The sequence below is a fragment of the Venturia canescens genome, chromosome 11 (assembly GCF_019457755.1).
Source record: "Venturia canescens isolate UGA chromosome 11, ASM1945775v1, whole genome shotgun sequence".
Taxonomy (NCBI): Eukaryota; Metazoa; Arthropoda; class Insecta; order Hymenoptera; family Ichneumonidae; genus Venturia; species Venturia canescens.
The window spans coordinates 7,283,687-7,298,730 of NC_057431.1; the positions used below are offsets into that span (position 1 = coordinate 7,283,687).

The 15,044-nt window shown below is 41.0% G+C and overlaps 2 protein-coding genes across 2 annotated transcripts; both read left to right on the forward strand.

Moving 5' to 3' along the window:
- The first annotated feature begins 3,755 nt into the window (after positions 1–3,755).
- Positions 3,756–6,014, forward strand: LOC122418486 (cuticle protein 19-like). The gene is made up of 3 exons (XM_043432733.1): positions 3,756–3,792; positions 4,355–4,612; positions 5,716–6,014. Exons 1-3 carry the CDS (start codon positions 3,777–3,779, stop codon positions 5,865–5,867), a joined length of 426 nt encoding a protein of 141 aa, XP_043288668.1. The 5' UTR covers positions 3,756–3,776; the 3' UTR covers positions 5,868–6,014.
- Positions 6,015–11,215: 5,201 nt separating this feature from the next.
- Positions 11,216–13,837, forward strand: LOC122417905 (cuticle protein-like). The gene is made up of 3 exons (XM_043431801.1): positions 11,216–11,936; positions 12,839–13,076; positions 13,411–13,837. Exons 1-3 carry the CDS (start codon positions 11,727–11,729, stop codon positions 13,581–13,583), a joined length of 621 nt encoding a protein of 206 aa, XP_043287736.1. The 5' UTR covers positions 11,216–11,726; the 3' UTR covers positions 13,584–13,837.
- Positions 13,838–15,044: the final 1,207 nt, after the last annotated feature.

Below are 15,044 nucleotides of genomic sequence, written 5' to 3' on the forward strand. Positions count from 1 at the left end.
GTGATACAGGAAAATCGGCGTTTTTTTGCAGGAATTACGAATGCGAGTTCGTAATCACGGTGTCACGGTAATTTGCTTTTAAAAACCGTTTTTTGTAGCTTCGCTTCGAAACTCTTTTCAATTGGCGGGGATATTTTCGCGGCCACTTTATAATTACGATTTTTCAATTGAATTCAACTTGTTAGTATTTTTTTCTTCGATTGATTTCAATCGTGGGATTTTATTGGACCGAATGAAACTAATGATCAGTCACTCTGTCGATGAAATGAGTCAATTTAAAAGTGCCCACACGCCGTTTATTTCCGTCATTAGATTACCGAGACGATTTACGCACAAACTAATTGCTTTCAATGAAATTCTTCGTTCTAAATTTTCTCTCAACATTCATTTGATTTTTGTGATGCGCAAGCTCCAGTATTAGCCTCATCTCTTCAAGCATGAAAATAACCATCAAAGAATAATATATAAAATTTTTTAATTACATAAAATGCAGCACGTTGAAGTGATATTTTTCTTTTTTAGAAGCGTTTTTTTTTTCAAAGTCGCTAAAAATATAAAATTTTGCAATTTTTTCGAGTTTTTATAGGTCCGTACGAAAGGAAAATATATGGAAATGGAAAAAAAATTGGAATTTTTGTTGGACACAATAATTACGATCTCCACATTGTGTACACAGCTGAGAAACTTCGACAATCAGACTCGGCTCATAAACCACGTACATTAGTATTTCTCACATTAAAAAAATGTTTTTTTACTCTTGAAATATCCTTAAAATAATACCGAAAATTTCGCTATGCACAGTTATTCCCGTCTATCCTAAAAAATTTTCAAGTTCTTTTATGAAATGGTTTATTTGTGAGAGCCATTTGAAAATTCTGTGACGTCATAAAACCGGCATATTCGCGTATATAAGAGTAGCGGCAGGGCTCGCGCTGGCTTTTCTTTTGCGCTGCAGTTTTTCCTTTTAATACTTGGCGTCGAGCCGCTACCGCGTCTCTTGATACATTCCCAAAAACAATCGATTTTTTCGACTTTCTAAAGCAGGACCTTCCTTAATAAATTAGTATACGAGCCCAATTTCAAAGGGATCAAATAACAGAATTATTGGGGGAAAAAAAAAAATATATCATTGAAGACCCCATGATGCTTTTACATGTCTCCGGGGGCATTAACTTTTAAAAAAGTCGATCCCAAAATAACATTCCCAAAAAATTCTGGTCCTCTCCTTAATTATCCTTTTTTCTGTATTTCTATAATTTTAGAAACAATATGTTGGCACCAGCATTACTGATCGTTTGTTCCATAATTCATTCGATGTCACATGCTGTTGTTCGATCTTATGTGCTACCGTTTTCATCGCCAGTGCGTTTTATATGTAAAACTGCGAGGAGTTTAGTACAAAATCAACATTATATCGGACGTAACGTAATAACGAGGTATGAAAGTCACGAGAGCAAGAGAGAAAGAGAGAGAGAGAGAGAGGGTGAGAGGTGGCGAGGAAAGGAATGAGGGAGACATAGGACGTTATGAAATTCCATGAATATCTAATAAATTGATGCAACGTTAGCTATACCGCGAACGCCCCCTACTTACAATTTCCTTGTGGAGTTTTACCGAGCTTAAGCTACCCATCCCACGATATTTTCCTTCTCTTACTTGCTTCCATGCACCGCGCACCAGCACTCGAGCTTATTTTTTGCTTTCCCTAGAGTCTTTAAAAAGTCAGAGCACGTTCTGCACCGAGGAATTTCCAGACCATTATCGCATAGTATCGGATTTTTTAAGGTACGATGTTCGTTTTAATCATCTTTCCCGCCTTAATTGACTGGACAATCAATGATTTCGTTTTTTCCTTAAATCCTTTTCTTTCTACGAGACTGAAACGTGACAAAATTTCACGCCAAAAGCCTCAAGGCAACGGCCCTCTTTTTTTCCTGCGTTACGAAAACCTCTCGAGCTATGACGAGGCCGAAGAAAGTCAGGCCTGTAAGAAAATCCAATCGTCAAACTTACCGGAACTCCTCGAACGTAACGAATGCGCTCTTTATGTATCGCGACCAATCACCTCTACGTTTAACGAACCGAGAAATTAAGATACAATATTGGGCCATTGAAATCGACGACAAAAACCTAGGCTCGATCAAGCTGTTGGTTTTACGTGATGAAATTCCTCCTTCAATGAGGTTATTTTTCAACTTCATTCCCTCGCCAATGCACGAGTCTATCAAATTTACCTTCAAACTTGCCCAAAAAGTTTTTTCAGCATCTGAAAATACTAAAAAAAAACTTACTCTTTGGATTATAACGAAACACACTCAGTTAACACCTTAAAACACTACAATCCAATGTGTAACTTTCTTGACTTGACTTCAGGCTGACTTAAGGAGGAATATGAGTGTTAAAAAATGAGTTTGGGCCCAAAAGAGCTTCTGTATCGTCCAGGAGTAGCAGACTAATCGATAAGAACTTGTTTTATATCAATATTTAAGTTACATCATTCAATTTTATCCTCTCAAAACTTGAAACGCGTTTTTTTTCGAAACCATTGTTTCTTGACCTGATTGACAGCATAACTCTGTCAAATTTTGTCCAATCAACTTCATTCAAAAAGGATTCTTTTCAGAAGACTTTTTTCTAATTGAGCTTAACTTGGAGTTTTTTTTCTAATTGTTTACTTTTTTTTGGGACTTCAGGGTTTGGGATTCAGGCTGATCCACGGGGGTTTGAGATTTCACTGACATTAATTTCTCTCCCTCAAGAGCCCTGATTATCCAAGAGCCTCGCATCCAAGGACGATTAAAGAGCCACTGGCGTGTCGTCCAAAACGGTGGCGGAGAATCGTGTTTCATCGCGGAGCGAAAGCTTTTAAACAAGTCTCGATTACACGTTATTAGTTCGGCTTTCTCCTCACTGTGCTTAATCTCGTTTGAAAACAATTTGGAAAGTTGGAGTCGCTCACCTTCCTCGTGTTCATGGGCTTGGTGGTTGCGTCGAGAATTTTCGAGAGCAAATCGACCATCGACGCTCACCCCCTTCATGGGTTTTACAATAAGCCCATTTTCCTTGCGCGCGAGTGTGTGTGGGTTGCACGACATAAAATTCGATAGCAGAGTCCCGGTGTTTCAGCCTCCCCCTTCGGACTCGATTTCTCAACTCTGCCAAGTCGTTGCTGTGTATCGCGCCGAGTCCGAAGCTCATAAATCGGCTTTGTTGTTGAGAAACACAAGCCGCTTGAAAAATATCCGCCTCTTTACGTTAATAATTGCTACGTGCTGGCCTGGACAGAGTTGCAAACACAGCTTCTCGAGATACGGCGAAGGGGAAAGAAAAGAGATGAATGGAGGAGGCTGAAACGCCGAGGGAAGGCAAAGATTCGGTGGTCGATGGCGAACCCCGGAAGCTGGCTTAAGATCGTTACGTTTATTGAGCCAAGAATGAGCGCTCAGTCTGATGAATATATAAACGAAGAGATTTCGAGATCGGTGACAGTTTGTCGCGTTTCTTCGAGTAGGAAGTCATGGCGTTTTTTAAGGTACTGTAGACGTCGATTTCGAGCATTCGTTTATATTTTTCCTGACCCCATCGTTGACCCCGAAATGTCGAGTCTTCAACGAGTCTCTGTGGGGGACTCCGGTGCTGGAAGACCCGGCATTTTTTTGGGGCTTTACCGTAACGATGTAGGGGAGCAACGAGTGTAGTCTTTGAAGAGAACAAATAAATTTTCGTAGGCTTTTCTCCTGTCGGTTCTACTGAGCGCAGGTGCCCTTGGGATTCACATGGGACATCGAGAAGGTAAATTATCGTAGGATCAACGAGTCAACGTTGAAAGAGCTGCGGTTGACTTTTGCTCTCGATCCTTTGGCTTCTCCCCGCGTGTGTACACTCGTCCGACCGAGATTGTCTTTCGCTCGAAAAAACGCGGCATGGATCCTGTGAAAACGTTCAGACAAATACATTCGCTTCCCCTCAAATTAATGCTCCAGATAAACTTGGCCCTTTCGATTCAAAAGCCCCAGCAAAAGTAACCAATCAAATCTCTACCAAAACGCCGACTCACACCGGATCAAATATTCACTTGAAACTTCATCAAAACCCATGAAATAAAATTGGATCCATGAATACCTTTGATCGAGAATCCAAAATTTACTGCACCAAATAAAAAAAGAGTTTTTAAAAAAACTACTATTTTTGATTTTCGATCTGGTTCTAATCGGTGTTTTCCGGAAAAATAATTTAATCGATGACTTTTTGTTGGGAGTTTATTCGAATCGAAAGAGCGATCCAGTTTGTCCGGTAAGACCCAAACATCGATCGTTTGCTGCCACTTTGTTTTATGGGACTCTCGTTATGACAGCTCACCATAAAAACGAAGAAGTGGATGTCAGTGATGAAGGTAGTCACGAAAGGTCCGGCGACCATCATCACAAACACCATGCACACTCGTTTCAACACTTTCATGGACCGGTGAGTGGCCATCACCAGGAGGTCACTTGGAAAGATAAACATGGCCACCATCATCACGATTACAAGGCTCATCCGGACTACAAATTTCATTATGGCGTCGAGGATCATCATACTAAAGACTTTCATGGACAGAAAGAACATCGCGATGGTCAGTTGATCGTTTCATTATCTTCCACCAGTTCCATAGATCTGATGCTGAAAAGATCTATCTTGTGATGGGTTCCTAGACTCGCAAAGGTTCTTCCAAAGCTTTTCATTCTCGAAGGAGCATTCTTTGCTAATTTATTTTTGTTGGTCCCCAATGACACTAAAGTCGTCGCTGTTGACCCTCGGTTTGGTATTTCAATTCTGCCAAATTTGAAGTGTCTGACCCACTCATTTCCCAGCATCCCTTTCCAGTGGCATTGCCATGAATATCTGATCGATTATTCAAATAGAATTTTGAACCATCATTGCCCTCAAACTAGCATATCCGAGGTGACCTTTAAATCCTTTCCTCGACCATCTAGAGCCACCAACAAGTTAAGCCACAACTTTGATGTTGAGCTCCCACATGGAAGAGTTCGAACGTGATCATCAACATCGTAAATTCCTGGCATGAACTTCTAGGCAGCATTCAATCGATATTTACGACTCAGTGAAACTGTGCCAAAAAGTATCCCGCGATGGAGCTAATACAAGAGAATCTATTGGTTCAGTCATAAATCATCAGAAATTTAGACTTTCCGAAGTCTTCAGTTTCTAGGAAGATATCCGGACCTGCCATCTCAATTAGGATGCAGAACTAATTGGATTCAGGATTTCCCTTCCCTTAATTAGAAACCGTCGATGTAAGCAACGTTGCTAGGTCTCCTTTCCTCGTTCTCTAGACCAAAATCGCGATCGTCACGTCCCCCGTTAACTGTTTCCGTCCTGACGGTTCGCTCGATCCTCTCCTAGTCCCCACACAAGCCAGAAGTTTCTTCGTCGTGCTTCCAGGTCTTTGGACTTGGCTGTCCAGGCAGGAAATGTGCGAGGAATCGTGACCTCTTGCTTAGCGACTTTTCTTCCTTCCAGAGTCAGCTAGAGCTGCTGGTTTGCTTCCCTGAAGACGTCATCCTTGCTCTAATTTTCCAGCAGCTCTCCATGCTCCCCAAACCCAATGGAAACTTGGCAACTCACCTGTGGCCTGAGCTCTTGATTCTCGCTTCCCTGTTTCCCCTGTCCATGGATTTTCAGCTGAGCTTCTTCATGATTTTTTTCCCCCAACAGGCAAGGAACTATCCGGCGAGTATCATCTCCACGAACCTGGTGGCAACGTCAGAACAGTCAAGTACTATTCGGACCCTCATGGCGGATTTTTTGCTCACGTTGAAAATCATGGCGGCAACGATCATTCTGGTGGCACCTATGGGAAGCACTGACCATCGTGACTTCCTTTTCCACCAGCCCAGATTGGATGGAGCGCAGTTTTGTTAAGAACCATTAAATGGTTCCTGTTACTTTTGTTATTTGTGAAGTTGTTATTGTTGAAAGTTCCAATAAATAAATGAGAGGGAGGATCAATCGAATTTTTTCAATCGAAGAATCCAACGATTTTTATGCAAAAAGTGTGTATTCTTCCGGAATGAACTTTGCATCGAGCGGTGCGGATCGATTCATCAACTTAATGGACATCCAAACGAATGGGAGGGCAGCAACCGTTGGCAATGTTACTAACCGGCTAGTTACAGCGCTCTTTTCACTTCGATATCTAATTCCATTCCACTCGGCCTTTGATATTGTATATTCTGAGCATAATTGAAAATGTAGTAGCGAGCAGAGTACATAAAATGGTATCACAGTCACCTGCTTTCCACGGTGCTCAATCCGGGTTAGTAATTCAAGCTTCGAATTCGATCTCGTCCCTTTTGGTGCTGGATTCTGTGGGGGGGGGGGGGGGGGGGGGGAGGTTACGATTGTAAAATTGATGACGATAGAGATGGGTCAAGAGAGTGAATCCTCACTTTTGAACAGCCCACGCGAGATAGGTTCGAGATTGATCCCACTCGGTTCCTAATGACCTTGATCATCCAGAATTGGAGTCCATCCATGAAGCTTCGGTTCTCGAACTCTTGGCCAACTTAATTTGCACCAAAAGCATTCTGATTTCTTAAGCGAACCTGCAGCTTCGGAATCGAAATAATTTCCCATTATAATTCTCGGTCTGGCGTTAAAAAATTGCAAGGCAAGCTGAGCCACGTCGAAACCGTGATTCTGATGACGATCAAATTGTTATTCAAAGCTTGTAGCTCAAATTAAAATCCATATAATGACGAGGGCACCAGAACGACTCGCCAAGTGAATTAGTACTCTATATAAGTTCGTTTTTTTTCGCCTCGCAAGCGGTTTTCTTCAATCGGACGGTCTGGCGAATTGGAGCGTGATGCACGACGCCTCTCTCGCCCTCATTCCTCTTCGCCACTCGGTGCTGGCGCGCGCTCTGGTGTATCCTGCATATGAGCTATATACGGGACTCTATATGTGCAGGAAACTCTCGATCGACCTTATTTAATCGAATCGTGGGCACGCAGAGTCCTCTCTCCGCTTGCGGGTAAAAGCAAAAGAGGAATGATGGAAGAGCGAGAGGATGGAAAATGGAGCTGAAAAGCCAGATCTCTCTCTCTCTCTCTTCCGGACGGTAAGCTTGGGATTATTTGCTGTTGGACCTCTCGACATCTTTGCCCACAAACCAATCATGCTACGAGATCGTTAGCAAACTGAATGGCTGTGCTAACTGGAAGAGCCCATCGTATTACCGGGCTGTCTATATCTGGCTGGTTCTTTCTCCTTCACTCTCTCTCCACTTCTCCCTCTCTATTTATCTCTCTCAGCATGATTCTTCGATGTCTGTGGATAGAAAGATGTCACGGTCCATTGAAGAGTGCTTGAACGTTAAATATTTCGAATCGAGTTTCACCAATTGCCTCGTTCCGCAGCTGACTCTTCTTACTGTCACTGCAATACGTACTTCCGCACGTTTCCATCCCGTTTTTTCAATTACCCCGGAGCATTGTTCCAGCACATTTGTGAAATACGCGTCTCGCGATTCCTTTTCTCTTCCATTAAATCCAGTCTCGCGAGGGAAGTATTGAGATATCGTGTGAGTTTTTCTCTACTTTTTTTTCCAGACTCAAAATATCGATACACTTTTTAAAAAAACGTCCACACGAATAAACGAATCCGATTACAAAGCTGCTGGACTGTAACTTCAAAATAATCGGGGACGTTAGCGAATTTTTAGCCACTTTTCGCCACGTATCGCGATATTTTTCAAACGTTTTTGATACGATAGCTTCAAGAGGATGCATCCCCAGTAGAAATTCACGTCGAGAGCTTGAAATATATTTTCTCTCCCTTATGTACGATTATTTCACTCTCAGCAGAGTTCTCAGTTTGCTTCCAGAGCTTCTGAATACCCAGTGAATATACTTATGTTCATGCACATATATGAGCACATATTTCTCTACATATACGTGTGTCTTGTAAGTCTTACTCGACTGGGCGTCGAGGCAAGCAAACCTCCGGAGGGAAACGGCTGCCAAATCGTGGCCTTATGTTATATAGAAACTCACTTGGTTTTCTCCTTCTCTTTTCCCCTCTTTCTTTCCTTCTGGAGTTCCTTTTTCTCTCTCACTTGCCACAGAGTTCGGTAATGCACGCTTGCAGAAAACTTCCCAGATCAAGCGTCCACGACTCCATATACTTTATCCCTAGTTTTGACCCTCCATCCCTTGCCCACACTCTTATGGACTGGTATTTTCCTCGCTGGGTGGTCCAAGTTTAACTCGTAAAACTTGCAACCGCTGCGAATCATGATCCCCTCTCGAGAAATTCGATTTCGATAATTATGACGTTTTTTTATGTCCCCCCGGCCTCCTCCCCGCCTCTTTTTTCTGCGGGGATACCGAGTTCGGAAATTGGATGGAATCTAATTTGTTTTTCTTGCAATTTAATCATTTGTTTCCTTCATGAATCCGCAGTAGGTAACTTCCTTCTTGTTTTTCCTTTGGAAATTCACTCGCGGATCCGGGAATTGGATGGATTTCTGGTCGTCTGGCTTTCAAACGCACTTTCATTCTTTATCCATTTGCTTTGTTTGCGGTTTCTCTGTGTGTGTGTGTGTGTGTGTTTTTTTTTCTCAAATGTCAAACCCATCGGTGAAACGAGAATTGAAAATATTTTTAAATTTCGAAATAATTCTTGGACAGATTTGATGTGATTGCTTGTTTGAGGTCGTTGCTAAATCTTTTTAGAGGGTGGGGAGACGAAGCTAATATGCCAATACATCGAGTGACTATTCATTCGGATGAACAATGCGAAAATTTTCAAGTGTGCGAATGATAATATTAATTATTATTCAGAAATACATTTATTTTAATGACCTGAGGTTGATAGAAAATTTATTCTCGGTAATTGAAAATTGCGTTGAAATAAAGACAAAGTTTGCCAACGTTGCGAAATTTCTTCGTACTCACCTGTTGGGTCGGATATGATCGCGATGCAGTTCACATATTTTCGGTCATTCCTTGTCATTTAAGTCGGTAAACTATCTGTTTTTTTTTTTTTTTTTTTCAGTAAAATCATTCTATATATCGTCCTGATCCGAACTGTCGTTTTTCAAATGAATTTCTTCATCGATAAGAGTGATATAAGGAAAAATGTGTAATTCGTCCTATTGAACCGATGCAATGAAATGACATGTTTACACAACTTGGATATTTTATTTCGCCAAAATGAGTTCGGTAACCTCAGTTTTCTTTGAAACAGTACATTCGGGAAGTATTCGTAAAAAAATAGAAACATTTGTATAGACATCTATCGACCTGAAAAATTTGAAGCAACAAGAATTTGAACAAGAATTTCGGCTAAATATTAGTAAGGGCAGTTTTTCCCAAAAGTCCTAATAAAAATTTGTTCTTCTCAATATTCACCAAAGTCTGAAATGTTCTGAAATGCAAAGGAAGGTTTTTCGCTGGATGTTTTTTCATTAATGAGTTGTACAAAGATAACAGGATTATCGCATCGTTTGCACGAACGCCGAAAGCCGAGAGGAAGATGGGGTGGTCTTGGCTCTTGTTTGTCTTTGAAATTCAACATTTGTATATGAATAGAAATGATGGAGAAGCAAACAAGTAAAAGTTGCAAAGGATTTAAGGGGGTAAGAGAGAAAAGAGAGTGATGGAAGGGGCCAAATATGTATGAAGCATACGCATAAGTATGGGTAGCGTTATGCCATGATGGAGTTGCAACTTCTGAATAATCCTTTACCCGGTTAACGCAGACTTTCTCACACATACGGAGCACAGAGCCCCCTCTGGATGGGTGCTCTCGACGCTCCGTGTACGAGCTTTATATCACGTCCCGATTTCGTAACTCCACTTGGATGTTGTTCCGGTTCAAGAGCTTATACGAAATGCTCTTTCCCTCCCCTCCCCCTTCTTCATTCTCATACACACGTGAACTTGCCTCTCTCTCCCTCTCTCTTCCGCATCTGCCAGCCCTCATCTTCCCTCACGTCCCTCGTCCACCCATCATTCCCTCCTCGCTATAAAATCCGTTCCAATTATAAAGCAAAGCATGTACAAAAGCAAACAAGGACGTACATTTATATTGAAACACCCTCTGTTCCTGTGTCCGTTGTTTCGATTAGCGTGTATTATTAAATAGACATTCCGATGGGAGTACCATGCCGAATCTGCTGATTAAGAGACCCGCATCATCGTCATGGGAAATCCACCAACGAACGATAAATTTTCCTATTTTTACATGAATAAACGAAATCTGTCAACGGTGCAGGCCACACTCGAAAACTGGTTCAACAGAACGAGGAATATTCAAATATTGTAGACGACGAGAATCCACGTTTACTTTTCGCATATTTGCCACGTGCAACAATATACACTCGGAATCTTCCTATCCTGTGGTCGTTCTTCATCATTTCACGCACGTATCTCAACGCAGAACCTCGCTCGGCGTCCACTAATTAATTGGCTTATTAGAGAGTTTTTCATCAATTATTTGCAGAGGTTGCACTTTCAGGAATTGCGAAAATGGCACTGCGTTATAATACAATCAGAGAGAAACGAATCTGTTTGTCTTCCTGCTTCACACCGCGGTATCGTGATTTTTATGCTTTTATTATCCCACTCCTTTTTTCACCGAGTTCGCATTCTTCGCAGTTTCGCGTTTAATTATAGTGGCAGGTTTTCAGCAGATTTCACAGCTCGAGTCAAATATGAGGTGCAGTTTCAAGGGATTAGAATAATAAACAAATATTTGAAATTTATATTTTTAAATGCATGATAAAAAATGTTTTCAGTCACTTCAAATGTTTATATTGTAAAGTATGGTAAAATGTCTCACGTATTCATCGGTGTATATTCGTGTATTTATCATAGAATTTACCAGCATGCTGACAGTGAAAATTTGTGTGATTAACAATACATTTCCGCTTATCAGTAAGTGCTAGTCTGACACGATGGATAACACTCGAAAACAAAAGAAATATAGTTCTCACGTGCATCACTTTTCGCTATCCATATATAAAGCTGTTTAGAATAGAAGGGACGAAAAATAGCAAAATTGAAAGAATACTTTGCTGTTTGTAATCGGCGTTTAAATACTTTGAAAATTGATCTTGAAAAATAATATTTTTCCTTACTTTACAAAACGAATTCGTTTTCTCCTCTCATGTCTGCATGTTGGATTTAATTTTCACCTCGGAAACGCGAATTGAAATGATGATAATGAAAATTTGAACCTGTGTCACGATCAGTTATGAATTCACCAGGATAGGAAATGAAAAAAAATGAATTCAGCGATAGCCCGACAGATCGATCGAGACCGAGTCGACTCCCGATTACGTTTTCTCTTACACATTCACTTTTCTCTGTACATAATGCAGCGATGACGAAGAGCGGAGTTTCGACAAACAATATATTGCGTGACGAGGACCAAGCTTTTTTGCGTACATTGCAGTTGGTTTTTGTGTTGCTCTCCCTTCCTCGACGTTCATTCGTCGCGAGACGTTTTTTGGGCGAAACGTGTTCTCCGGAGAGAGATACCGTTACGCGTTCCTTCATCGACATTTGAGCGCTTAGAGGCTTTTTATTCCTTGATTTCTTTCTCGATCGAGAGAGAGAGAGAGAGAGAAACGTACGAATCCGAGAGGGAAATTTATTGTGCAAAAATTTTGTATATCATCGACCGTGATCGAAGCGAGACAAGTTTGTATGGCGTAAATGTTGTTTAATGAAAATAGACATAAAAACAAACGAGGGGCGAGATGGGATCGAGGACCGGGAGGGGAGAATCCAGAGGGAGATATTTTTTGGTCCAGCCAGATCCGAGCTGTATACGGTATAAAAGTACGATCGATATCGACAGGTGTATCATTCTTATTCGGGTTACTGTCAGTGACATCGCTGTTTCAACGAATAATGGCCTCTAAGGTTCGTACAACATATAAAAAGTAAAAGAATACGAAGAACAGGGACCTCGAGGGCTGGACTGGGAAATCATATAAAAACGACTTTTCTTTCATCGTAAAATTTGACATTAAGCTGTAAAATTTCTTACAATCTCGAAAGCTTTACTTCATCTCGATTCTACGCCTTCCGAATTCTCCTCTCTCTCTCTCTCCCTCCCTCTTTTGTTCTTTCTCTGTTGCCTGCTCTCAACCTCCTCTTCCGTTTGATTTCGATTCGGAATAACTGCCAAGTTTCGGATAATGTAAAAGTTCACAAACAACAATAAAACTTTGAATTTCTAGTATCTGCCGTGGCTGGCTTCTTGAGGAATGCGAGGAGACAGAATCCCTTAACTCCTTAACCCCGCCCGTTTCCAACGGTTACTACCCCGGAGAGAAAAGCTTCGGAAAATAATAAAAATTAGCCAATTCGCATGAATCTCGAAATGAAATTTTATCCGATTCTTTCGTCTCCCAGCAGCGCTCAACTTTTTCCTGTTTTCAATCTTATTCTCTTCCCGTTCTCTTTCATTTTCATCTTGTCTTTTATCGACGCTCCGACAGTCCTTCTTGAAAGTGAGTAACCGAATGACGATTATCTGATTCCATAAAGATCTTAATATTTTTTGATATCCATGAAAAAAAAAAAAAAAAAAAAAAAAATCATCTAATCAAAATAAACTTCAACTTTTGTGTATGGAATAATTTTCTGTTGAATTCACAAAAATTAAAATTAATGGGATCAAATTAAAAGCATATTTTCATTGAATAAAAACTGATAATCGAATTTCCCAAAAATAATATGGAAATTGAAAATAAAAAAAATAAAAAATTACATTTTAATAATTTTTTCGTTCGGGATTTGTGTTACTCGAAAAACAACAGTTTGCGGTAGTTTTGGGGTTGCTTGCGCTGGTGGGATTTGAGATTACGTTGGCGGGTCACGCGCACAGCTTTGCCCATTTTCACGGACCTGTCGAAGGCCCAGGCCACGAGGTAACAGTTCACGACAAGCATGGACATCACGCTGTCGATTACGTGGCTCATCCCAAGTACGAGTTCGCCTATGGGGTTGAGGATCATCACACGGGCGATTATCACGGCCAAAAGGAGCATCGGGACGGTAAATCACGTTTGGTTGCTCAAAGAAACTAGACTTTTCTCCTCGTGCAATTTTATTGCAACTGAGATCTGATAAGCTGATAATGAACCCCCTTAAGACGCTTAGGAATCAATTTTTTACTTTGTGCCCCGTGAAACTTCTATGTTCTTCACCAAACGAATATTTTTCCTGCCCCGAAGGATTATCGAAACTAAGATCCCGGAAATCGATAATGAACCCCCTTAAGACGCTGAAGAGACGAATTTTTGCTTCGTATCTGGCAAAGCTTCCTCCAAATGAATATTACTCTGCACGAAGGATTACCGAAATAAATGAAAACGAAAATGAATTTCAGGAAAAAACGTTGCCGGGGAATACACGATAAAGGAGCCGGGTGGCAACGTCAGAACTGTCAAATACCACGCGGATCCTCATGGAGGATTCTTCGCCCACGTCCATAATTCCGGTGGAAATGATCATTCCGGAGGAACTTACGGTGGATATCACGGACATCACGGCCACCATTGATTCAAAGTGTTGTTAAAACGAATCGTGCTCATATTTATATTATGTTTGCGGACCGAGTTGTTGTTATATGATTTCCACGTTTTTTTTCTAAATAATTATGTACCGTTTGATTTGTTTGTTAATTAAATTCTCAGTGCCACATGAAAATATGCTTGAAGTCTCGCAGTTCCCATTGCAAACCTTGTTTTTCCATGATTGTCCGCCATTTTGTCCGTCATTTTGAATTACTCCAATAATGTATTTTCCGATATGGATCGTTGGGAAGAGCGCCAAAAAAAGAGCCTCCAAAGTCTGCTCCAAATCGGTTGATTCGTTGAGCGGTAAATCAGGATCGAAGGAATCATAGGAAATGTCAAAAGCAGCACAAAATGGCGGCGGACGCCACGAAATGGCGGCCAAAAGTGAAAATCGTCGGAGAGCAATGAAACTCGGTATCCAAGGGTTTTTGGGTGCGCTGATCTCGAAAATGGAGTTGAAATTTCGACTTTTCGTGATCCAAGATGGCGCGGTGATGAAATGCGCAAACAAAAAGTCGACAAAGTGTGATAGCAGCGTTCGCAAGACGGAGCACAACCGTCGTTCGAGTATCTTGGTAGCAAGTCGAGCGTTTCCGCAACAATGCGATCGCGAGACACAATCTTTTCGAGTGCGAAGCGCTGCCTGGCTTGGAGAGAGGAAACCGGTGTTTGCGATATTGGATATTAAGCTTCGGTGTTTGAGGGGAAAATATGAAAGATGAACTGCACCAGAGAATGAAAGGAGGGAAGTGCGGCGAGGAGGAAAAAGGCGCGCGGCGATATAACGCTTGTGGTGCATAAAATTTGATTCCCTCATAATGGAAAAAAAGAGGACAGAATTTCGTGCAGTCGATCAAATCGGCGATGGATGAGACGAGAATAAAAGTGTGTCGAAAAAATTCCAATTTCAACCTTCCATTTTCCATGAAATATATTTGCTTCCATTTTCCTTTATTTTCGTCGACTTGCTCCAATGCCCTTTGAACCTCCTCCCGAACCCAAAACTGCTCGTACCACTCGATTCTTTATACACCTGGGTCTCTGTGATCTGAAATTTATCGTGCCCAAGTCCACCGATATAATTCACTGTGTTTTATTACATATTTTGATAAATGAATGCAAAAGTATCAATTTTTTGTATAACCTTGAAAAAAATTAAGGTAGATCCTGCCCGTAAGATCGTATTTTATTGGTGTCTAAATTGGGTTGATTTTAACTTCCTAATTAAAGATTTCATCACTCTAAATTAATGTCAAATTCACTCAAAATCGTAAATAAATTTTTTCAACTTATTTTTTGGCGAATGAAATTACCAGCCATTAATTGAACGGGGATCCATCACTGACTGAACCCAAAATTTCATTCGTCCCTGGCTAAAATACTTTAGTTTTTTATGTCAAAAATCGGTTTAGAGAGTGCAAAGGGAAAACACAAAAGGAAATGG